This window comes from Triticum aestivum, chromosome 3A (genome assembly GCF_018294505.1).
Source record: "Triticum aestivum cultivar Chinese Spring chromosome 3A, IWGSC CS RefSeq v2.1, whole genome shotgun sequence".
Classification (NCBI taxonomy): domain Eukaryota; kingdom Viridiplantae; phylum Streptophyta; class Magnoliopsida; order Poales; family Poaceae; genus Triticum; species Triticum aestivum.
This window is the reverse complement of record NC_057800.1, coordinates 398,364,880-398,390,660: the sequence shown is the minus strand read 5'-3', so window position 1 is coordinate 398,390,660 and position 25,781 is coordinate 398,364,880. Positions and strand designations below refer to the sequence as shown.

Below are 25,781 nucleotides of genomic sequence, written 5' to 3'. Positions count from 1 at the left end.
ATGCCAAAAACCTGAACACAAACCAGAATAATGCATGCACGCAGATAGCACACAACACAACGGTAAGCAGAATCCTGATCCAAACTAACAACCATCAAGTTACCTTTTTTCCAGTCTTTCATAAGGTCCACACCTAGCTTTCATAAGGTCCACAACAGAAATGGCCAAAATACGCCCAAGCACTAGGAAATACGGTAAAACATCTAGAAATACAGAGAGCCTAACTGATCATTTGCTCGCCCCTGCAGATAACACTTTCAAAGTGTGATTAATAACCAGATCATAGTAGCGACCAGATGACTACTTGACTTAATTGGAAGTAATTTAATGTTAGCTTCCAAGTCAGTCGGTCAGCAGGTGCCGCCTCGGACCAGGAAAGCATCAGGAACAGAAGCTGGATCTAGCTCATAGAAGCCACGGAGCGTGCCACTTTTTTCTTCTGTCAGACGGTAAGAAGGTATATGGTGAGAAAACCTCAAGTTCTCATTTGCAGGAATCTCCAGAATACCCCTTTCATTGTCAAACCTGAACACAGCTGTGTAACCGTCTACTGGAGTCAGAAACGAGAACTTTGTGCTAGCTTCAGTGCGCTCAGTAATCTCACCGATGGCATATTCACACGCATCATCGCTGGAAGGAACCCAGTCAGGTGCCCAGTTATTGTTGTAAATGGCCCAAATTTCACCTACTCGCGGGTGAATTTCGAAACGTTGCCCATTAACTTGGCTAGTTTCTACTAAATGAGAGAATGCGTCATTTGAATCATACTTGATCCTCCAGTTGCGGAGCTTAAATGTCCCACAGCTCACAGGTATATCACGCTCCAACCACATCTTCTCTTGCTCCAGTTGAGGACACGCTTCGAGCCAAGTTAAATGCAATCTGAACGGTTCCAAATCAACTTTGGTCACCCAGCCGTAATACTTGGGAAATTTGTCAAGATCGCTGTAAAGAGCCCATATCTGGCCACGTTCAAACTTGTTATATGATCGCCCTTCTTCAAAGTTATAAAACTCCGAGTCTGGATATGTTGCAATAGTACTTGGAGAGGTGCGGAATAGCTGAGAAGAAGAACCAGGCACACTCGCAGTGCCGCCTTTCTGTTTCTGTCTTGGGGTTTGTTCAAGGGAATCATCTATCCGTTTTCCTCCACTTGGCTGATTTTCCTTTTGAGCACTTGGTTCATTTCCAGGACCTGGTGTACTAATATCACTGGCATCAATGAAACCACTGCTAATTGTCTTGTCGATAGTAACTGATGGAAACGATGCGTCCAGGTTACTAGGAAGTGATACGGTATCTAGTTCAAGAAACCCACCTGCCACACCAACCTTTTCATTTCCTTTTGTCCTATAAAATGGGATATTGTGCGAAAATCGAAGCAGTTCACTAGATGGTATAACAAAAGATGATCTGTCAATTGCTTTTCCAAATAGACTGACAAACCCCTTAATCTTGACCAAGGGAAAAACAGCAGCTCCAGCTTCCATTGTGAAGTCTGACAGAACCTCCACAACGTCGTACTCGTATGTTTTATGGTTATCTGCATCTGAACACCACTCCATACTCCAACCCTTATAAAGAGCCCATACCTCACCCTTCCTGGGATATATTTCATAGGCACACCCTCTTCTGCCCATCACCCATGGAACAACAGTATGAGAAAACATGAGGGCACCTTTTGATACCTCTGTTTTTCCTAAATTAAACTTCCCACAAGCAACAGGCAGTTCTTTATCCGTCCATCTGTCTTCTTCATCATTAACTGCCTTATGCTCCAGCCAAGTGTACCGAATAGTGGATTTGGTAGCATCTACATGCTTTATTCGAGCATAATACCGTGGCATGCCATCACGGTCATCATAAACTGCCCAAATCTGATCAACTGCAAACAAATTCACATTCCTGCCTTTATCAAAGTCAAAAAATTCTGGGTCAGGGTAGGTTAATTGTGCAGAATCGCAAGGATTCTTCGCAGCAGATGCATCACATGTAGATTCTTTCTTAACACTTTCCTGGTTCCCTTCTTTGGCAGTGCTTCCTTTCTCTTCATTGTGTGCTTTGCTAGGGACATGAGCTTCACCAGTTTTTACATCAGCACGAGCAACATTATCAAACATTTTTTTACAACTAGTGTCAGCATTTGAAAACCAATCTTTTAGTGTTCGCCTTTTTTTGCTAGGGGGAACCGGGGTACTGGCATCATGGTTTGCCTTTCTCCTAGCTGATCTCCGGGGACTAGGGCTGCCAGTAGCACTTGGCTCTGCTGGTGTATCTACTACCCTACTGCATGGGTTTTTACTATAAGCAACATCTGGACCAGCAGGGTCAGATGCCATTCTTCCACCTGCCTTGTCATTTGCACTTGGTGTAGAAGATTTAGACATGTTCCCTGTTGAAAATTCAACCCCGCTTTTTCCACCTGCCCCTGCATGGTTAACCTTCTCCTCACCACCCGCTCTGGCACTCTTCATATGTTCAGCAGTTTGTGCTCCATTCACCGAGGGCTTAGCATCACCATTCAACCTAGAAGGAGAGAACTTTGTAGAACAGTCTGGTTGACTGGGAAAACCACTCTGTTGTCCAACACCTCTGATTGAATTTGATGTGAATACAGAAGGCACATCCTGTACATTCAGCTTAGAAGCAACAAAATATTTACTGCAGTTCTGACAGCGGATGCGATGATTTAGTACGCCACTGTAGTACTGATATCTTGTTCTACAGTGAATGCATATGGTCCATATTGCCTGTCCAGCAGTGTTTGATGGAACTGGTGGTTCACCTCCTGCTACACTACTTCTATTTGCACCAGGTTTCTTCATCTGTTCTGTAGCTGTCTGCTTTGGTACTGCCGCCTGCTTTGGTATTGCCGCCTGCTTTGGTACTGCCGCCTGCTTCGGTACTGTTGCCTGCTTGGGTATTGCTGCCTTCTTTGATTGGGTAGCCTGCTTTGGTTGGGTACCTTGCTTTGGTCCTGTGGCCTGCTTTAGTTCTGAACCCTGCTTTGGTGCAATTCTAGAAGCAACCCTCCACTTGATGTCATATGCAGGTTTTTTTGTTCGATCAGACAATGTTGAGTGAGCTTCTGCTACCAATTTAAAAGCAGCTTCTGCACCAGGGTAACTATTTTTATCAGGGTGAAGTGAAAAGGCAAGCTTCCGGTACTGCTTCTTTATGGTTGCCTCATCAGCCGTTACATCCACTTGGAGAATCCCGTAGAAGTCCAACAACTCATTGATCTTTGCCTCTGCTGCACAATGCACTTCGCAGACAGTCAACAGTTGAGATAAGTTTTCAAGTTCTGGAAAAATCCTTTGTGCTTTCAGTGCAATCCTTTTAGCACCAACAAAGTCTTTGCTTTCTAACTTTTTTAAAGCAATTTCCCTAGCCTTGACGGCCTCTTCTCTGTTGGATTCCATAATACTGCTCCTGATATTGGTTCTGAAAACCAACCACACGCCTTCACATAAAATGCTATGAGCTGAAGAAGGCTATGTAAGACCCAAATTTGATTTGAGTCTCCCTGTTCAAACAATCTCAAATATGGGACCAGCTGTCAGATACGAACAAGATCGTCTGGTGTGTCAGGTCCTGGAATTTGTCAAAGAATAACAGAAGTTATAAGACCATATTTATATCCAACGAAATACACACTCATGGGATTGCATGATGATGATGCTACTTTGTGAAGTAAATAATTAATAACAGACAATGCAGATTGGATAGATCAACAGACAACCTTTTCTCAGTAGCAATCACTTGAGTGTAATACTGGTTATCATGTGTAGCAGTGTAGGTTCTATTCTATTTGTCAGATAATTTGTACTAAGATCTAAAAAATTGAATGATAAGATCACTACAGATTTGGGATTTGGAGGGTCTAACTATGGCTAATAGTCACATTTAAGTCCATATATGCATCATTTGTACAATGTTAACAATCAAACTAGTGCATGGATGGAATCTAAAGTCAAATTAAATGCCTGTCAGATTGTATAGAACACAATTATATAACTTTGAACTATGTTGGTACCACTAATGTGCTAATAGGGTCACCGAAGATACAATATCACTAATTAATCTGCGCGCACAGAGATGGGGACACTAATCAGGCTGTGTAGTTTCTGCCTTCAGTGGCTTGTGATGATACACGATACTGATTCCATTATTTGGAATGGAACTGGGTAGGCAACTAGGTATGATGGATCTTGATACAGTGGGATCCACAAGTATCAGCATGTCAGGCACTCAATGTCTGTTTGCGGTAAGAGTCCAGTTATCTCCTACTCCCTCCGTTCCTAAATATAAGACCTTTTAGGGATTCCACTATAGACTACATACAGAGCAAAATGAGTGAATCTACCCTCTAAAGTATGTCTATATGCATCCGTATGTAGTTCATAGTGAAATCTCTAAAAGGTCTTATATTTAGGAACGGAGGGAGTAGATGATAGTCTAGAAGTATCCAGGGTGTATGTGTCCTAAGTAGGAAGAGTCTTTGTGGGTAAAATCCAGTCGTCTCTTAGATGGACCCAGCCTGGTCTAGAAGTATTCAGCGTGTGTTGAATTACTGTTTAGTGAACAGCAATCAATTTGAAGGGTCTACATAAGGATGTATCCCTCTTGTAAGGAAGGAAGCAATATCTAGTTTCTACCTATGCTTCTCTTCTACCCCTCTAATTCTCCAATCTTTCCCCACTACCCTTCTGCTGTACCACAGCGCCTACATGGCGATGACCCTCGCATCCACCCACCGAGTATCCCACCCTACAACTTCCGTAGCCAACGTCGGCTACAACACTCAACTACAAGAGTCACACATATTAGTCAACTCATGGCAAAATCATGATGCAAAAGGTGAATTCTCGTTATCCGTGTCCATCTAATACTCTCAAGGATGGTATACTAATCGCAGTGCATCTACCATATGCATCCTTATATTCAAAGGCACAAGAGCTATGAATAAAGAGGAACCCCAGGACAGCGAGAACAACTTCACAGGATTTGTGGCTTCACCGGCTTCGAGGTTGAAGCTCTGAAGCCAAAGCCCCTAGCACCAAGTCCAGGGAGCAACGATTCTTTTACAAAACCAATGTTTTGTAACAATTAGTTCCGCGTTAGCTTTCCTAGAAACATCAATGTGGTACTATTGGCTCTGAACTGACAAGAAAATTATTTTCTCTATATACATCACCTGTTTTGATGACAACTCCTATTCTTCGAGACAGCAAGATTTCTCTATTGACTCTGATTACAATTTGTACAGTTAAATTTTGTGGTAGGTTGGGCACAATGAGAGGAGGCAAGGACAAGCATGACAAGATAAGTAGCCCTCAAGTTCATACAAGGAGCAAGGACAATTGGAGAAGGCAAGGACAAGCATGATCTTAGCTACCGTGTTGGGATATTGTATATGGCTCATGATCACGTAGTTAGGGCCCGTTCGGCAACGCCCCGGCTCTCAACTCCAATAACTCCACAATGGAGCTGAGCCGAACGCGCGAACTCCGTGGAGGTCAAATCTAGAAGCTAGCTTTTCTCTTAATGCAAATTTGATGGAGTTGGAGAAGCTGCCTTTCCCTGGCTCTGTGAAAATGAAGGAGTTGGAGTTGAGCGTTATTACAAGGTGCTGCCACCGCCAAGTGACCTTTGTGTACCAGTTCGGAAAATCTCTCCTCCGTATCCGCTCTCTCACAATAGAAAAAAGGTGTCGTTGTATGTCTACCGAGCTGGGCTTTGCTCCCTTCCCTCTCAAACGGGCCTCAGCCCCATCTAAATGGGTTGTCAACCCATGTCAGCGACGAGAAGCTGGAGCTGCGATGCCGAACGTTTATTCCACCACTAGTTCTCACATGAGAAGCTGGAAACCGGAACGAGGAGTAGAAGTTGAGGAGTTTGGGAAGCTAGGCTGTTGCCAAACAGGCCCTTAGTATATACATGCCTATCCAAACAATGGCAAATAAGTTTGAAGTGCAAACAACTCCATTAAGTAATGGGTTGCTCCCTGGAATTGCGGGCATGTTTGGTCGTCCTCCACATTATGCCACACTTTTGTGCCACAAGTGTGGCATGCCAGAGTTTTTGTGCTGGCCAAATTGATCGCCACACTAGTAGCAGAAGTTGGCTAGCAGCTGAGTCTATAACAAGTGGGGTATGTGACTAAGAAGTGTGGCATGCCACAACTGTGGCTTAACCAAACATTTGTCACACTTGTGGTAGAAAAGTGTGGCAAACTGTGGATCCAACCAAACATGCCCTACATGTAAGATAGTGATAGGGTAATCATTCTCGGCTTAATCTATGTTCTTTTAACATTAACAGTGACAAATATCATTATTTTCATTGTTGCTTCACAACACGGACATCATTTTACAATGTGCTGCTTTTATTTGTCACCATTTGCTGATTCTATTGCCACTTTGCTTCAGTGTTTTCTCAGTCTAGTATCAGAATATATTTTGTGAAAAATATAATAGCTCAAATGAATAGCTCAAATGAATATTTTTCAGAGTACTCATGAAATCACAAATATGATTCGCACAAATGCAATTTTAGTCATCTGTTAGGATAATTACTGCATGCCTCTTCACTAACAGAAAGTTTCGATGAACGCAAAGAGACCCCCTCACCTCCCGCGTGGCGACGGGGAGGGAACCCTAGATCGCGCCGCCTGGCCTCCCTCCTCCCTCCACTATCCTCCCTCACCGCCACCAGCGGGCACGGTCAGGCAAAGCGGCAGGGCTTCCTAGTCCTCTCGCTCGAGCGGTTGGCGCGGGCCGGCGGCTCTGGCCAGGGCGTGGCGTACGGGTGTTGGGCGCCACGGCGAGGCGTCGCACAGGCGCGGTGACCCCATGCTGGTGTTGCGGCGGCGCAACTGGCAGCACGGCGGCGGTGTGCGCCTAGGGATGTGACGACGGTCGGCTGACTCGGGCGGCTAGGGCTGTGGGCAGCGCGGTCCGCGGGCAGCCGCCTCTGCCGTGGCGCTCAGCTGGCGGAGGTGGCGCGGCACTGGTGGTTGTCTCGCCCTCCTCTGCTTCTGCTGTCCCCTGGAGCGACGGCTGGTGGCGGATCTCGATGGCCGGTGCGGTGGTCCAATGCTCGAGCATTTCTGGCTGGCCGATGGTGGCAGGAGCATCTCGGGGATGGAGGCAAGGGTGGCCCCATCCCTAGCGTCGCCGAGATCTGGGGGGTCAGACCGAGTGCGACGGATGGGCTGCAGCGAGGATCGCGGCTGCCGGCAAATTCCTCTTGTCCAGATCTGGACGGTTGGGCCCTGCTACTGCATCAGGGCTCGTTTTGGGGCAAAAGGTGGGACCTTGCTGCCTCTAACCAATCTTCAGCTTCTGTGGGCTTTAGCAATGGTGGAGGGGCGATCTCGGATGTCGGGGCAGCGGCCCTGGAGGTGGGCGCCGTGGGGCTCGTGGGCAGAGCTCGCGTCTTGGGTGCTCACTGGTGGCCATGGCCGTGCAGGCGGCGTGGTGGCCGGGGTACGGCAGTGGTCCTCATGATTGGCCTACTTCGTATCGGAGACAAGGAACTCTTGCCGGGGTGAAAACCCGATCAGGCTGTGGTCAGGCCGGCGACGGCGGCGCATCTGGCGTCGTCTCCTTGAAGGCAGTCATCACGGGTGTCGTGCCCTTCCTGAAGGCACCGCTTTGGAGCTCATTGCTCGTCGTGTTTGCAGCACCCTTTGTATCTTGCCTTGTGTGCGTGTGTTGTGGTATCGAGTCGTCCAGCTGGGTTGTATGTTGGATGTTGCTTTATATATAAAGCGGGGCGAAAGCCTTTTTCGGTAACAGAAAGTTTCATGGTTAACAAAGCCATGATACATCCATAGAACATCTAACTTCCCTACAGATAGGGAGCTATGGCTGCACCTGGTGGTTTGCAGTGGGTGTTTCCAATTGTCAGCAAGCGATGGTGGTCGGCTACTTCCAACATGTCAAGCTCTCAGCAGCCAGCTCATACTGCTCTCGCGTCGTCTTCGGCCATTGAAATCATACTTGGCATCATACCGGAAAGGGAAGAAGGAAAAAACTGCTTCCTGATTCTTCTCCACGCATTTATTCTTCTTCTCTTGCTCCGCCGATCCAGAGCATAGCAAGGGCCCTAAGATCCCACCGCCCTCAGCCTGCATGTGGTTGGCATCGCCCAAGAAAAACGTATAGAGGCTATGTTTTTAGGGTGTCTGATAGAATTGCTCTTAGAAGTTCAAGGAGAATAAATAAAAAAGCGGTTCATCCTTCTATTGTCATATTTAGAGCTCCAATACTGAGTGGTGTTTCTTAACGATATGAACTTCACAGTAGTTAGCCACTGCTTTTGATATTACACTCAGCTTCGTCTACATAGCTCTATTTCAGATTACTGATCTTTGCATGCCTTGTGTTTATAACTTTATAAACAAGTTCCTGATAAAGAACCATAAATTACAGAAATAAGGTTGGGAAGGCCTAAGGCAAGACATGCAGGTAGATCATATCAAAACAGCAATGTGAATATGAGTAGCTTCTACATGCACAACGATATGGATTTCACACTTGTTAGCCACTCCTTATGCTATTACGTTACATGTTTTTCTAGTAAATTTAGTTATATGCTCAGCTTGGTCTACATCATTTGAGTTCAAGGTCACCATTTCTTAGCCCTCTGAACAAATTTGCAGGTAGATAGCCTAGGTATTCTATAGCAGTATCCATAATGTTATTCAGATTCAATCCATGAACAAAATGAATGTAGCTCTGTAGCACTAAATGCGGCCATGAAAAACACAAACTAAATGCTTGCACGTGTTGTTTCACAGTGCATAAGTGAACTGCTTATGCCGTGCATGCTGCTTTTAAATTTTGATTCAGACAGTTCAGTGACCTAACGGCATCGCCTAACTTATAGAAAATATATGGAACCGACATAGCGCAGTGACAAACCACAGCAAACAGCAACACCGTGCTACATGTAACACCAGCGCAGCACTTAACCCGTCCACAACCAACACCAGTACCGCTACATGCAGGCCTCACAAAACTCGCACTGCATCCAAACCACCACCGATGCAAAGAAACATAAGCCAATGAACAAACAAAGGGTGTGTTTGGTTAGAGGAACAGAGTTGAATGTAATGAGTTGGTTCCACACCTACAAGTCGTGTGTTTGGTTGCAAACTGGAACAGAATGCACTGATTCCCCAGGGAGGAACTTGAGCTTGTGGCTGTTATCTCTTTTTCTTAGAATATTGTTATGCTTTCAGTGGGATTTCCTGATGGTGAAGGGGACCTGGCCGGGTACAACTCGAGAGTGGCTGGTGCAGTTTTTTTGGTTTTCTGGATCATTCGTGCTGCATCTGGAGCGATGGTGCGTACATGTCTCTGCTAATTACTGCTAATTACCGGACACATAACCAGCAGCTACTGCCTCACCGCTCATTATCCCGTATAAAAAGGTAATTCGCCGATGCATCCCCCTCCCCACCTTCCCCCTCCCTGCATCTACTCCACCTCCACTCGGCCACGGTCACAAATCATAGGTGCCTGTCATGCCGCTGCCGCCATCTCTCCCCCTTGAGTTCACGCTGTCACCGTCGATGGGAGGAGTGTAAGCCGCCGCTCGCGCCGCTGCTCTCTGTGCCAAGTTCACACAGCATTGCATGCGTACACCAACGGTTCCGAACTCTGCTTCAGTTCATGGTCGCCTGCGAGGGGAGCGCCGCAGCCGTTGTCCACACCTCCTCCACCCCAACAACTTCCTCCTTTAGCACACTGCTGCTCAGCTCCACCTCTGGTCACCCCATACTGCACCTAAAGCCTGCTTGAGGACGCTTGGATGAGGAACACAGCCACCACAACCACGCTTCCTTCACCCTCTGTCTTTAAGTCTCCAATCATACTCGGACTCTTTTCTTCTTCTTAGCTTCTGGTATGTGCAAATTGGGCTTTGGCATCCACAAATTCCGAGACGACTTGTGTGTATCTCATAGCGATTTGGCATGTTTCTGAATTTTATGAATTTAGGAGAAGTACATATTTGATGTTCCTGGCAATACTTTGATATTTTACAAGATGTAGTGCCAAACTTGCATGAAGAAATCCGGAGTGTGCTTAATTTTCTGGACGATCTCCGTTGTGAAAATGCGAAGAGAGGAGAAAAGGGCTACACACCAGGTCGCGACGACCTAAGAAGCATGGATACGGGGACGGAGACACGGGGATACAGCATTTTCCAAAAACAGCCATTCAGGGATACAGCGGGGTATATAAGTATTTAGAAAAATAAATATGAAAGTATTTTGAAAATGGATATGTATAAAGATTTAACAAGAATTTTTTAGTACTGGATATATGTTGTCTCCTTTCTATTCAGGAAAGACTGAGAGCAGTCCACTTAGAGCCTATGTAGCTCTCCGTCCACTTAGAGCCCACATGTAGCTCTCCGTCAACTTAGAGCCCATGTAAGGCCCAATTCCAGAAAACCCTAGACTAGTAGCACTCCAGCCATCCCCAACTTCCCATTCTCGCACTGCCTTTCTCCAGCCGCCAGTGAAGAAACGACAACGCTGCCAAATCGGCAGCTTTCATCACCCTCTTCTCCCTGCCCAAATCTTCTTCCTCGCTGGCCACCACAATCCCATCTTCCTTCCTGCCCGGAGCTTCTTCCTTGTTGGCGGCCGCCTTGCCATCTTCCTCTACCAAGATCTCCTTCCTTGCTAGCAGCCACCGAGGTTACCTGCTCAACCATGGTTGCTATCAGGAGGAGAACTGGGCAGCAGCATGGTCACTGGAGGCTGGCTGCCGAGTCCCCACCGTGTCCACGCCATATCCCGATTTTATTTCTTTTTTTTAATTCGAAAAAGTAGGATACTGCGGGATACGCGTATCCCCGTGTCCCCCATATCAGGACGGCAAATCCGCAGTTCTGGCCGTATCAGTGCTTCTTAGGCGACGACTCAATCTCCTCCACCACACGTGGGATCGATCCCTCGGTCCGCCTACCTCCCTCGGATCAACCAGCACCACAGCGTTGTGAGACCAAGATCTTAGCAAGAGCACATGGCGTTGGCGGCTTTGGCATGGCCATGCCTGGTGAGTCCCCACGCCCTCCCCTCTTGCTTTACGCTCATGGTTTATTTTTCCTTTCTTTTTCATCGATCTTGGCAACCGTGCGAGCAGGAACATATGTTATTCTGTGGCTGATGGGGGAGTTGGCAATTGACTTGTCGAAGCAGAGCAAGAGCGCTTCATGGAGCTGAAGTCTGAAGAGGAGGAAAGTGCACTCATACGTGATGTTCAAGTTCGACGACAGCAAAGAGGAGGTCGTGGTCAGCGACCAAGGAGAGTTGCTTCTTTGTTTGGCGCAAGGGTACTGCATCAGTGGACAATGAGAGAAGCAGCCATAGTCACGAAGTTGCGGCCCTAGGCATGTCTGTTCGCCAGCGGCATCATCAACGTCGTCGCCGCTCAACTGCTCCAGCCGATACTATCCGATAAGAGCAAGAGGTGACCCCCCCCACACACACAGTCCGTCGTGACCCGAGGTACAGTTGCTTTTTTCCTGGATGGGATATGGTGCTCGGCTAGATGAGGTGGCTACAGGCAATGGTGGGCCCTGGAGTTAGGATCGTGGTCATTCTTCGAGTCCACGCTGGACCTGATCAAGATGTCGTTGGCCAAAGCGGGCGTGCCCATGGCCAGGCACTACGATGGTGCCGCTGTTGTGGAGTCATCATGCGGATCTGTATGACCTTTTTCCTCTTTTCTTTTATTTAATTGGTCTTTTTCTTCTCTTTTGACAAGAACCTTTTGTATATTCTACAGATCAATAAACTCTATAGCAGTACTTTTTTGACAGTGCAAATCAAGTGTAAACAAAGAGGCTCAGTGTACGCCGTTTTAGATAGTGGCATAGTCATCGTCATATAACCTTGAATTTGGAAATTATGTTTATTGTGAAACTTTTCCGGGTGAAATTACACAAACGCATTTCTAGTATGTAGTTTAAGGAGCTGTTTGGATTGTGACTATGTTTGCCATATATTGCCACATTATTTTTGCCACACTTTCCATACTTGCCTAACTTGAGTTGCTCAAATTGTTAGCCACTCTTTGGCTTGCATAAGGGAATCTTGCCACACTTTTTGTGTTTATGACATGTGGGGTTCACTTATAAAAAAAATCTTGCCTTAGGTGTGGCTAGAACCAAACACCCACCTAAGTTAGTCAAACTTGCCTAAGGTGAGGTGTGGCAAGGTGTGGCAAGATGTGGCTAGAAACCAAACAACCCCTAAATATTTGCAAGGATATCAGTAGTCAAAAAAATAAAAATTATATTAATCAGATTATTATTATTATTATTATTATTATTATTATTATTATTATTATTATTATTATTATTATTATTATTATTATTATTGGCTCACATCTTTAGAAATCAGAGACTCTGCATATCACGGTTACGAAACATGCATCAGATTCGGCTACATCTAGACTTAGCTTCATACAAATCATTTCCTTTTGAATTCAAGTGCTTTTAAATTGTCAAAATATGTTCATTTACTTGTGTTTTTTCTTAGAACTCCATAACTGTGCCTTAATTTTCTTTTCAGACCATCACCTTTTGATCCCCATCTCGATCTCTCTACTTTCTTCAGATTTTTTACTGTTGCCCGTTTCTGAGTTTGATTTTCTAATTTTGATTCAGAATTTCAGATATTCAAGTGTTTATGGTGCTAACAATGGATATTCATATATTCCTACGATCTTTGTACTCCGTTTTGTATTCCATTTAATTTTGGTCATAACTTTCCCCTCTATATGTATGATGCTTACCAAGCGCATTGTATGATACTTCCTCTGTTCCTAAATATTTGTCTTTCTAGAGATTTCAACAAGTGACTACATACGGAGCAAAATGAGTGAATCTACACTCTAAAATATGTTTATATACATCCGTATGTGGTCGTCCATTTGAAATCTCTAAAACGACAAATATTTAGGAACAGGGGCCCTATGTGTTCTCCTGGTACTACAAGATTAGAATCTTCTTTCTATGTTTTATGTTGTTGGTTATGGTTGACTGCCAATACATAAGAGTGAGCTAAAGAACTTACTGATCATGTTACTGATCATGTTCTTCTTCCGGTTCTCATAGAAGAATTTCTGCTAGGAAAATCATATTTAGTTTACAGCAGTGTGAATGAAGGTGCAGAAAGTACATAAATGTGAAATCATGCAAGTATTCTTCTCTGGTTCCAGTATTATGTATCTGTTTGCTTTCCCTCCATCTTATTTGTGTACATATAGTATGGTCAAGCAAGCAAATGAACAGAAAATCAATTAGCATGTAACATCCATCATACTCTTCTCAATGAATTACCTTTCGGTTTCACAACAGTTTCCTATTGAACAAATTTTATTTTCAGTGTAAACTTTAGTAAATGAGTACATCCCGCAAATATTATGTGTGAAGAGGTATTTACAAACTTTTGCTCGGTGTATAATTGAAAATATCAGGGCAATTTACTAACAGTGTAGCATTACTTTCCTCTACTTCAATCATTAGCACTGCAGTACGTTAATGGTTTATAAGGCGGTAAAGCAACCTAAAGCGAGCACCACCCGCTCTGACGCCTAAGCGCCTAAAGCGGCATATTTCTAAGGCGCTGCCAGGGCGCCTTATCGCTTAAGCGACGCTTAAGCGTCTGAAGCGGGACGCTTTATAAACAATGCACATATGTTTCATACATTTATTTATTAGTTATTTTCAGTCACAGGACAAGGGGGCAACATTTTCCAAACTGCAAGTGTGTTTTTATCTATGCTTCCAACCTGCAACTGTGTTTTTACCTCCAAACTGTGGCATCGACATGTAGAGTTTGCAATGCAAATTTATGCCATATATATGGATAAGCATTCCAGCTTGCTCCCCTTGGTGGCTCACCAGTGTTCTACTATGCTGTGCTTGAAGTGGTAGATTCATGCCATTTGTTGATGAAAGGACTAGAAAATAGACGCACATGCCTGAATATGTTTGGTGTTAAAGACTGAGCAGAAAAAACTTAAAACAATATATTGTCCTTTTTTCTGCTCAGTCTGTGCTCGATGTTCCGCGTGCTTGAATTCAGCTAGTTCCTCCTAGATGCCAAACCAACTCATTCCTCCAAATCGCTGGAATCACGCGGAACCACCCCCTCTCTCAACAAAGAGCCCATCAACGCAACAAGCGGAGTGGCCGGAGCGAACCGCAGCTGCCGCTGGCCTCAAGACAATGTCGGCGTAACTGTCAGCAGGAGATCTCGAGGGAGAGAGATCCAGGGCCATGGAGCCAGCCTCCTCTGTCCGCGCTATCTTTCACTTTCTAGAACAAGGTCGCCCTCCTCCTCTATGACCTCAACCAGCAGGTGACGCACTGGTGACGAGCAGAAAAGAAGCAGAGCAGTTGTGGCAGGCAGGACTTCTACCAAAGCTGGTGAGCTAGTAAACATCAGCAGCTGACCAAAACCTACGAGCGTAGCGGCAGCGGTGATGTTTGATGCTTACGATATACGACCGACAATGTTCGATGCTAAGATTTTGCTTCCCTATTTTGAGTGCATGACTTGTATTTTGACCAAATTTTTGACATGTACAGACAGATATTGAGGAAATGTCAGGAGCTATAATACCAACAATGTAATATACGTATGTGAGAGTCTTGCCATTCCTACGTTCTGCTCCCTCAACCAAACGCTGACATGGAACCATTCTATTCCACCTAATTGCCTCCACCAAACACTGAAATGGAACCGACACATTCCAGTGGAATCGAACCATGACATCCCATTCCACTTTGTTCCCAAACCAAACACATCCAAAGATTAGCATTCAGACTACAAGAATATAGCCCAGAAAGAAAGAACCCAGTGCCAAACATGGACCAACAGCGATACGCTGAAGAGGAAACGGAGCGGCAACGAACACGTCTGCTTCTAGTATTATTATGTCTAGGATTTTTTTCAATATGCTGTATGGTAATTATTGTACATAGTGAGAGCAAACATATGAATACATTATGTGTGTATACAGACAATGACAAACTTAATATAGGTATATACAATGATGAATATATAAAATTTATTCTCTTGCTTAATTGGGTGCTAAAACAGTCCAAACAGAATGATATTATCAATTAAACAAAGCATAATCAAGTTTAGGCTGGCATACGCACAAGCCGAAGCCACATAGAAGGGGCCCTTAAAGCTAGGTCTTGTGCTTTTCTAATTAAGCAATGAGAACAGTAATCTTCTTTCCTCAAAGTTTGTCATATGATTTCATCTCATCTCAACCAAGTCGACAGCACCCGCTGATCTTCCAGGTGGTGATTTCCAGTTTGTGCACCTTCATACACAAATAACACCTAGGAAGCTCAGGTACTGCAGAGAACTGGCGCATCAGTGGCAGGATACGTCTGGATACATAATCCGTATGTATCAGATTATTTTTATTTCCATAAAATTAAATTAATTCGAATACCAGAGGGATACAGCCAGGATACTAGGCTGTTGGAGGGCGGCTGGCGGGTGCAGGTGGCAATGAGGCAAGGATAAAAGGCTAGGTTATTCTCTTCCCGCAAAAAGAAAGGCTAGGTTATTCTCTTCCCGCAAAAAGAAAGGCTAGGTTATTCTCTTTTCTCTTGTTAGTTAATCCTTGGCTTATCTCATATTTAGATGAAATGATGAATCTGAGCCTTCAGAACTACTTAATCAGAACTGTAGAAACTTCATACTGAAGAAATTACTTAGAGAATTCATGACCTGTGAGACAAACTTTTGCACTGTTTATCCTCAGTAGAGAATTCATGACATGAAAATTGCCTTTTGCATTTGCTTTATGGCAATTTTTAGTGAAAACTAAATTGTTCAGAGCCACCACCTGTTTTTTTTTCCTTGATGAAGATTTGGTTTCATTAGCCTAGGCTATTGCCTACGCATTTTTCTGATCAGTCCCCACATTATAGGCAAAATACCTCACCCCCTCCTATGTAAGAATCCTGGCTCCGTCCCTGCCTGGGCAACGCCGGTGCGGCGAGGAAAGAGGAGGACGGCCTCCGTTGATCCCTCCCCAAAACTGGCACCACACTTGAGAAGAGAAAAGGTAGCAACCACTAATCCACCCAGCAAATCTGAGTGACCTTTTCTTAGCCATGGTGAGTTTGAGATTTTACCCTGAGTGTCCTTGCTTTGTTGAAATTGGTCCTCATTATCTACATATATGCGCCTCACACTATTTTAGGATGTGCCGCAAATGATCTAGGCAACAGCCAACAGGCCATTATGGAATCGTGTAGACATAATAGAGGCAGATGCATAAGGTGGGGGAAATGTTCGATTCAGGTGTAAGTATTGTGCACAAGAATACAGAGGAAACTACAAGAGTTCAAGCACATTTGATCAAGATATCCAAGAGGGAGATCAGATAATACCCAAATGCGACTGATCCTACTCTTCGGCAGCTTCAAACTGAAGTTGCAGCGGCTGAAGAAAACTAGGATTATATTAATGGTGCATTTTCCATGTTCCCATTGCCTTATTAGTATTTCTAAACTGTCATATTTTCATCTAATCATTAATTTCTATATATTTACGTATCATGGTGTCGCCAAACCAGTATCAGTATCGCCATATCTGGACAACCTACGACAACAGCACCCTAAGGCTTTCAAAAAAAGTTCAAGCTCAATAAGCACGAGTTCGGCTCAAGCCTTAAACTAGCCGAGCTCAAGCCTAGACTCAAGCCCATGAGGCTAACGAGCTTGAGCTCAAATAGCTGAGCTCAAGCCTAGCCTCTATTTTTATGTATTTAGTAACTCACATGACATGCCAATATGAAACGTGAACATCCAAAAAAGGGGGGTCAATGGTTATGTGAAGCCACTCACCAAAGAAACGTAGATCAGAGTCGGTACCAGGTGCACAAACTCCAAGTACAGTAACTCTTCTTGAGGAAGAAGCCTGAGTGACAAGACAAGACAATTAGAGGACAATGGGAGAAATTGTACATATTGCTAATTTACAATTAAACAATGTAAACACAGCCTGCATGATTTGCTTAAAAAGGGGCATACACAGTGCTGAAAGCTCCCACACAAGGTGGGGCCTGGGGAAGGGAATTTCTAGACAGCCTTACCCATACATAATAATTCTCACATGGAAGACAAAATGGAACTGGTAACAAATGGTGGTGCCGTAAATGAAGATGACCAAGTATCAAACTGTAACCGAATTAAACCATATCAAAATTATACACTAAGCGATATATTCCTTGCCAGCCATGCTGATCGAGTTTGCAAATGCTAGGGATTCCCTTGGGTGCACACGCAATCCAACAAAAGAATGGAACACATAGCCAGAAATCCAGAATATGGCATACCTTCAGACAAGCTAGCAGCTCCAAATGGTCAGTGCAAGTATCAGCAATGTAGCTGCATCCATTGAGACAAATATCAGATTTGAAAGATATTTGTTAAAAGGGCAACCTGGTGCATGTAGCTCCCGCTTGCGCAGGGTCCAGGGAAGGGTCCGACCACTTTGGGTCTATAGTACGCAGCCTTTCCCTACATTTCTGTAAGAGGCTGTTTCCAGGACTTGAAAGATATTTGAAAGATATTTGTTGAATAAAACTTTTACCATACTTGGTTGCATAAATACAAAATTCACAGGTAACTTGTGTCAACTAGCAACTTGTATTCAATATGCCATTGGTTTCAGGGACATACATTTGCTAGTAATGCTAAACCTATGGGGTAGTGCTTGGTCTGGCTTGTCTGGAAGGAAATCTGAGGAAGGTAAGATGTCATAATTAAAGTCTTAAAGATAATATATAAATTAGTATCCTCGTCAAAAAACAGACAATTCTTTAACTCTCACTAGGAGATATTTAACTACCCTGTTTACATTCTTCATATTCAGAACACAAAAGAGAGGCCATGTTCTTATCATTTAAACTTGACAAGAGCTAATTCAAATATTAGTTGACTTCAAGAAAGAACCAATTAACATATAATGAGGAATAACTCAAAGCAGATTTCTCAGGAAAAAAACACTAAAGTTGGTATTTCAATGTTTACTCGAGCATGGCCAGGCACTGTTTGCGATCCTAGTCCAACATGTGCACATGACTTTGACTAGAGAATGAGGCCCTTCATTGTGCTGTCTTGGTAAGGTGGACAGTTAGCACTGCTGGATCTCAAGAAACTCTGCCTATTGGTCCTCTAATCAGCCCAACACTAGTTTAAGCCCTAATTACAATATCTCGATTTACACTCACATGAGTTCAAAGCTACACCCTCTGTTCACTAATTCAGAACTGCCAAAACGTCCTACATTGGTGAACAGTGGTAGTACAACATAGAAGAATTCTTACCGATCGGACAGGGCCGGCAGCGACTGGAAGCAGACGAGCGTCGGGGCGAGATGGAGATGGAGAGGTTACCCGTGACAGACTTGAGCCCGCCCAGGGAGAATGCGTGCAGTCCCGGCGGAGGAGGCAGGCGACGGAGCAGGGCTGGGCGGAGGTGGAGGTGGCGGCGGCGTAAACCCTAATCCCCGTCTCTGTCCGCCATTTTGCCCGCGCTGAGAAGGAGCGAAGGGAGAGGTGGGGACGGCAGTGGCGACGGTCGAGCTAGGGCCCCTCGCGCCGCCGAGTTGGAGCTCCTCGCGCCGTCGAGCTCGTGCTCCTTGCGCCGCCGCCGCCGCCGCTGCGTTTCTTGCTTCTCTCTGGCTTCCCTTCTCCGAATTTTAATTGGGGCCAGACGGGTGCAAGAGTTTCTAGATCGATCCGGAGGAAAAATAATGCGGAAAGGGTGAAACCAATCCCTAAAACGGGCCTCCAACCAGGCCCCAGAAAAGGTCTTACTGTAACTGTTGGGGCGTGCTTTGTTGGTCGCATAGAGCCCAATCAAACCCATGCGAAAAAAAATTGACGTTTTTTTTACAATAATACAACTTTATTTCTCAAATAATAGATAGGTCATTTACAAGCATGTGAGAAATAGAGTCAGGAGGATTGGAATCTCAAAGTGAAGAAGCTCTAGAACTAAAGGAAAACTTTGCTATATAATTTGTATCTCATTTGCTTCACGGAAGCAATGATGATACGAAACTTCCCCAAACTCATTAGTAAGGTTATGGCATTTCCTTACCGTCATAACTTTAGGGCCAAAGTAGTCCTCATGTTGGTTCAAGGTTTATACCGCAAATGTATTATATCTGACTCAACAATCACTCAGGTGCCTCCAATGTTTGCTGCCAGATAAAGCCTATTACAAATAGCACTCAATTTTGCACAATCGACATTGTTAACATGTGGTAAAAAAACCAGTTAGTTGTAGCCAGAAAACCCCCCTTATCATCACGTGTGACAACCCCTGTGGCACCCCATTGCATGTCAGGATGAAATGTGGCGTCCACATTGACCTTGACTAAATCCTGAGGCGGTCTCTTCCACATGTGATCACTCTTTCAAACTGGTTGACTCGGAGTCACTACTCTTGCAAAGTTTGTGGCCAGTACTTTGATAGAAACGCTCGTACGATCAGGCGAATGGATAGTCTCACCCCTCACAAACTGGCGCCGTTGCCACCAGATATACCATGCTGCAACAACAATCAGCTCTGCCATTGGTAGGTCCCCATAGTTTGCCTGGTTTCTTTCTAAAATTTCCATAGTAACAATCCCGAGCGATCTTCTACCACTGCCTTCATAATGACCTACTCCAAGCCTAAAGCAGCCCAAACTTTCAGCGTTCTAGTGCAAGTGAGCAAGCAATGTTGTATATCCTTCAACCCAATTTTGCACATCAGGCACCAGGCAGTGACAGGAATATGGCGACTAGCTAGCACGACGTAACATGGGAGTACTCCACGCAGTACCTTCCTTACAAAATGTTTGAATTTACCAAGGACTTTTAAACGCCACATATTGAAAGCACAAATTCTCCCTGTGTGATTTTGGTAATTAATATCAACATATCTCTTGTTGGACTAATACTTCTATCTAGTATATTTCAGATAAGTTCAACAATGGAGTGGCTTGGACAAGATGATGTGGAACCCCTTCAAATTGTTAAGGACAGAAGATTGGCAAAAGCTCAAAAGCTCAAGACTCTATATTTTCATTTTAGTGATCCAAGATCACATTGAGTCCATAGGAAAAGCCAATACTATTAAAAGGGGATGAGGTGTTGCTTAATGACTTGCTTGCTCAAAATGCTTAGTGATATGCTCCAAAGCCCTCAACCACTTTCTCATTTCCACATATGTCCCAAACCTAAAGTCAAACTCGGCCCCACCGATTTGATATATCTGGCGCCATCGAGTTCACTTGACATAGCCACTGCCAGAAACCCTAATCAGTTCGGTCTCACCAATGGGATCTTGGTCTCACTGAGATGGGCTTGCAAGCTCTCTATTACCTGTTGCAATAATTTCGGTCTCACCGAGATATGCAATCGGTCCCACCGAGTTTGCTTGACCAACTCTCTGTTTTTCTTATTACCAAAATTGGTCCCGCCGAGTTTGTGCAATCGGCCAAACCGAATTGAGGTTTTACCCTAACCCTAGCACATCGGTCCCACCGAGTTGATCATATCGGTCCCACCGAAATGCCTAACGTTCACATTTTGAACTAAATCGGTCTGACCGAGTTTCTTGCTTCGGTCCCACCGAGTTTGGAGAATTGTGTGTAACGACTAGATTTTGTGTGGAGGCTATATATACCCCTCCACCCAACTTTCATTCGTGGAGAGAGCCATCAGAACGTGCCTACAGTTCTACCATTCATTTTCTAAGAGAGAACCACCTACTCATGTGTTGAGACCAAGATATTCCAATCCAACCACAAGAATCTTGATCTCTAGTCTTCCCCAAGTTGCTTTCTGCTCAAATCATCTTTCCACCAAATCCAAATCAGTGAGAGCGAGTTGAGTGTTGGGGAGACTATCATTTGAAGCACAAGAGCAAGGAGTTCATCATCAACACACCATTTATTACCTTTTGGAGAGTGGTGTCTCCTAGATTGGTTAGGTGTCACTTGGGAGCCTCCGACAAGATTGTGAAGTTGAACCAAGGAGTTTGTAAGGGCAAGGAGATTGCCTACTTCGTGAAGATTTACCCAAATGAGGCAAGTCCTTTGTGAGCGATGACCATGGTGGGATAGACAAGGTTGCTTCTTCATGGACCCTTCGTGGGTGGAGCCCTTCATGGACTCGCGCAACCGTTACCCTTCGTGGGTTGAAGTCTCCATCAACGTGGATGTACGATAGCACCACCTATCGGAACCACGCCAAAAATCTCCATGTCTCCAATTGCGTTTGCACACTCCAATCCCATCCCTTTACTTTCTTGCAAGTTACATGCTTTACTTTCCGTTGCTCATATACTCTTGCCATGCTTGCTTGAAATGTATTGTGAATGTTTAAACTTGTGCTAAAACTCCACCTTAACTTAAAGAAATTAAAAACTGCTACTTTTTCTAGTTAAGGGTCTAATCACCCCCCCTCTAGACACCTCTTCTCGATTCTACACATATCCTTCCAAATTTCATTTACTTGAACACTTCTAGCACCATTAGTAAGTAATGTTCGCTGACCATATTGGTGATCAAACTCCACATGATATGAAGATCGCGCTCATAAGTATCCTGACCTTGTGTGGTTCCATGCAACAAAGTCCTCTACAATATCAAACTCGAAGAGGGATTTGCAGAATTCTACTAACACCCACTTAGCTAAAAACAGAACGTATGAGTTCCTCGTCCCATTGACCAATATGTGGGTTGATTAATTCTTCCACCTTCGATAGTAAAGTTTGTCCTCTTGGTATGATCACTTTCCTTGAAACACTAGACGAAATCCAAGGATCTTGCAAATTTTGACCTTTGAGCCATTTCCAACTCCCCACAAATATCCCCTCTTAAAAGTTTGGATCCCTAAGACTATACTTTGCCAAGTATATGAAGAATCTTTCTTGGGGCTAGTCGTTAATATATTTCCATTAGCATAATATTTTGTACTTGATACATGTGCACACAATGAATCAAGGTTCTGGATTAGACGCCAACACTGCTTTGCTAACATAGCAAGATTAAAGTTGTGCAAGTCTCTAAAACCCATGCCCCCTTTCTTCTTTGGGATGCACATCTTCCACCATCCATACCAATGCATCTTTTTCTTATCTTCACTATCTCCCCACCAAAAGCTTAACATCTCATCAGTTATCGATTTGCAAATTCCTTTGGCCAGTTTAAATACTGACATGGCATATGAAGGAATAGCTTGTGCTACTGACTTCAACAATATTTCTTTACCTTGCGTGGATAACACTTTTTCCTTCCATCCTTTTAGCCTCTAGCATACTCTATGAATGAGGTGCTGGAAACATTCACCATGGTCAACCCTAACCATAGTGGGTAGACCCAGGTATTTGTCTGATAGACTGATGTCGCTTGAAGCTACGTCGATATTTCTCCAAAGAGGAAGGGATGATGCAGCACAGTGGCGGTAGGTATTTCCCTCAGATATGAAACCAAGGTTAATGAACTAGTATGAGAACCAAGCAACACAACGTAAACAGCCCCTGCACACAGATAACAAATCCTCGCAACCCGACGTGTTAAAGTGGTTGTCAATCCCTTTTGGGTAACGGTGCCAGATATTTGTGCATGACGGGAAAAAGGTTGTAATAGATTGGATAAATAGATCGCAAATAAAATAAAGTGCAGCAAAGTATTTTTGTATTTTTGGATTAATAGATCTGAAAATAAATGCAAATAAAAATAGATCGCAAAGGCAAATAATATGAGAAAGAGACTTGGGGGCCGTAGATTTCACTAGTGGCTTCTCTCGAGAAAAATAGCAAAGCGGTGGGTGAACAAATTACTGTTGGGCAATTGATAGAACTTCAAATACTCATGACGATATCCAGGCAATGATCATTATATATGCATCACCTCCAAGATTAGTAGACCAACTCCTGCCTGCATCTACTACTATTACTCCACACATCGCCCGCTATCCAGCATGCATCTAGTGTATTAAGTTCATGGAGAAACGGAGTAATGCAATAAGAACGATGACATGATGTAGACAAGATCTATCTATGTAGAGATAGACCCCATCGTTTTATCCTTAGTAGCAACGGTACATACGTATCAGTTCCCTTTCTGTCACTGGGATCAAGCATCGTAAGATCGAACCCACTACAAAGCACCTCTTCCTATTGCAAGATAAATAGATCAAGTTGGCCAAAAAAACACAAATATCAGAGAAGAAATATGAGGCTATAAGAGATCATGCATAAAAGAGATCAAAGAAACTCAAATACTTTCATGGATATAAAAAGATAGATCTGATCATAAACTCAAAGTTCATCGATCCCAACAAACACACCGCGAAAAGAGTTACATCATATGGATCTCCAAGAGACTATTGTATTGAGAATCAAGAGAGAGAGAAAGGAAGCCATCTAGCTACTAACTATGGACCCGAAGGTCTACAAAGAACTACTCACGCATCATCGGAGAGGCACCAATGGAGGTGGTGAACCCCATCCGAGATGGTGCCTAGATTGGATCTGGTGGTTCTGGACTCTACGGCGGCTGGATCAATATTCCGTTGACTCCCCTAGGGTTTTAGGAACATTGGGGTATTTATAGAGCAAAGAGGCGGTCCGGGGGGCACCCGAGGTGGGCACAACCCACCAGGGCGCGCCTAGGCCTCCTGGCGCGCCCTGGTGGGTTGTGCCTCCCTCGGGGCACCCCCAAGCGCAGCCAGGGCCCGTTGTGTTCCTTTTGTCCCATATAAATTCTCCGTAAAGTTTCGTGGCATTTGGACTCCATTTGATATTGATTTTCTGCGATGTAAAAAACATGGAAAAAAACAGCAATTGGCACTTGGCACTATGTCAACAAGTTAGTATCAAAAAATGATATAAAATGACAACAAAATGATTATAAAACATTCAAGATTGATAATATAACAACATGGAACAATCAAAAATTATAGATACGTTGGAGACGTATCAACATCCCCAAGCTTAACTCCTACTCGTTCTCGAGTAGGGAAGTGATAAAAATAGAATTTTTGATGTGGAATGCTGCCTAACATGTCATATCATATTTCTTTTTTATACCATGGACATTTGGACTTTTATATTGTTCAAAGCAATAGTCTAGTTTTGACATGATAATTTAAATACTCAAGCATATCAACAAGCAACCATGTCTTTCAAAATATCAATGCTAAAATAAGCTATCCCTAGCCCATCATGCTCAACCATTGATCCATTCATGAAACACACTCGCATATTAGCTATGTCCAATACTCAAGTACGATCATATTGCCTCCTAGTTGGTGCTTTTGTAAGAGAAGATGGAGACTCAAATTCAAAAGAAAAATTGCATAAAGTAAAAGAAAGGCCCTTCGCAGAGGGAAGTAGGGATTTGTAGAGGTGCCAAAGCTCAAAGCGAAAAACTTAGAGATAAAAACATTTTGGGAGGTGTATCCATCCCACCAACGAAAACGACTCAGAGTTCCCAATAATTTCCATGCTTATAGATATACCATAGGCGGTTCCCAGACAGAAAATAAAGTTTATTCCTTTTCCACCATACTTTCACTTTCCATGGCTAACCATATCCATGGGTGCCCTCCATACAAACAATTTCCAAGGAATTTATTATTTGACAACATAAAGTAAATGTTGGGGAACGCAGTAATTTCAAAAATTTCCTACCCACACGCAAGATCACGGTGATGCATAGCAACGAGAGGGGAGAGTATCGTCTACATACCCTCGTAGACCGTAAGCAGAAGCGTTATGAGAACACGGTTGATGTAGTTGTACGTCTTCACGATCTGACCGATCCAAGTACCGAACGTACGGCACCTCCGAGTTCAGCACATGTTCAGCTTGGTGACGTCCCACGAACTTCGATCCAGCAGAGCTTCGAGGGAGAGTTCCGTCAGCACGACGGCGTGATGGTGGTGATGATGATGCTACCGATGCAGGGCTTCGCCTAAGAACCGCTACGATATGACCGAGGTGGATTATGGTGGAGGGAGGCACCGCACATGGCTAAAAGATCAACTGATCAACTTGTGTGTCCATGGGGTGCCCCCCTCCCACGTATATAAAGGAGTGGAGGAGGGGGAGGGTCGGCCCTCTACTATGGAGCGCCCTGGGGAGTCCTACTCCCACCGGGAGTAGGATCTCCCCCTTCCATGTAGTAGGAGTAGGAGAGAAGGAAAGGGAAAATAGAAGAGAAGGAAGGAGGGGGCGCAGCCCCTCCCCCTAGTCCAATTTGGACTAAGCCTTGGGAGGGCATGCATCCTCCCCTCTCTCTTTTCCCTAAAGCCCAATAAGGCCCATATACTCACCGGCGAATTCCCGTAACTCTCCGGTACTTCGAAAAATACTCGAATCACTCGGAACCTTTCCGATGTCCGAATATAGTCGTCCAATATATCGATCTTTATGTCTCGACCATTTTGAGACTCCTCGTCATGTCCTCGATCTCATCCGGGACTCCGAACTACCTTCGATACATCAAAACACATAAACTCATATTACCGATCATCACCGAACATTAAGCGTGCGGACCCTACGGGTTTGAGAACTATGTAGACATGACCGAGACTCGACTCCGGTCAATAACCAATAGCGGAACCTGGATGCTCATATTGGCTCCTACGTATTCTACAAAGATCTTTATCGATTGCTACCTCTTGAGCACTGCGTTGGTTTTCCCTTGAAGA

At 44.3% G+C, this 25,781-nt stretch overlaps 1 protein-coding gene across 1 annotated transcript; it reads right to left on the bottom strand.

The window, feature by feature from the left end:
* Positions 1 to 63: 63 nt before the first annotated feature.
* On the bottom strand, positions 64 to 18,803 carry LOC123061403 (uncharacterized). Its single transcript, XM_044484493.1, has 4 exons — positions 18,393 to 18,803; positions 17,400 to 17,451; positions 16,909 to 16,981; positions 64 to 3,594 (listed from the first exon to the last, which is right to left on the bottom strand). Exon 4 carries the CDS (start codon positions 3,420 to 3,422, stop codon positions 351 to 353), a length of 3,072 nt encoding a protein of 1,023 aa, XP_044340428.1. The 5' UTR covers positions 3,423 to 3,594; positions 16,909 to 16,981; positions 17,400 to 17,451; positions 18,393 to 18,803; the 3' UTR covers positions 64 to 350.
* Positions 18,804 to 25,781: the final 6,978 nt, after the last annotated feature.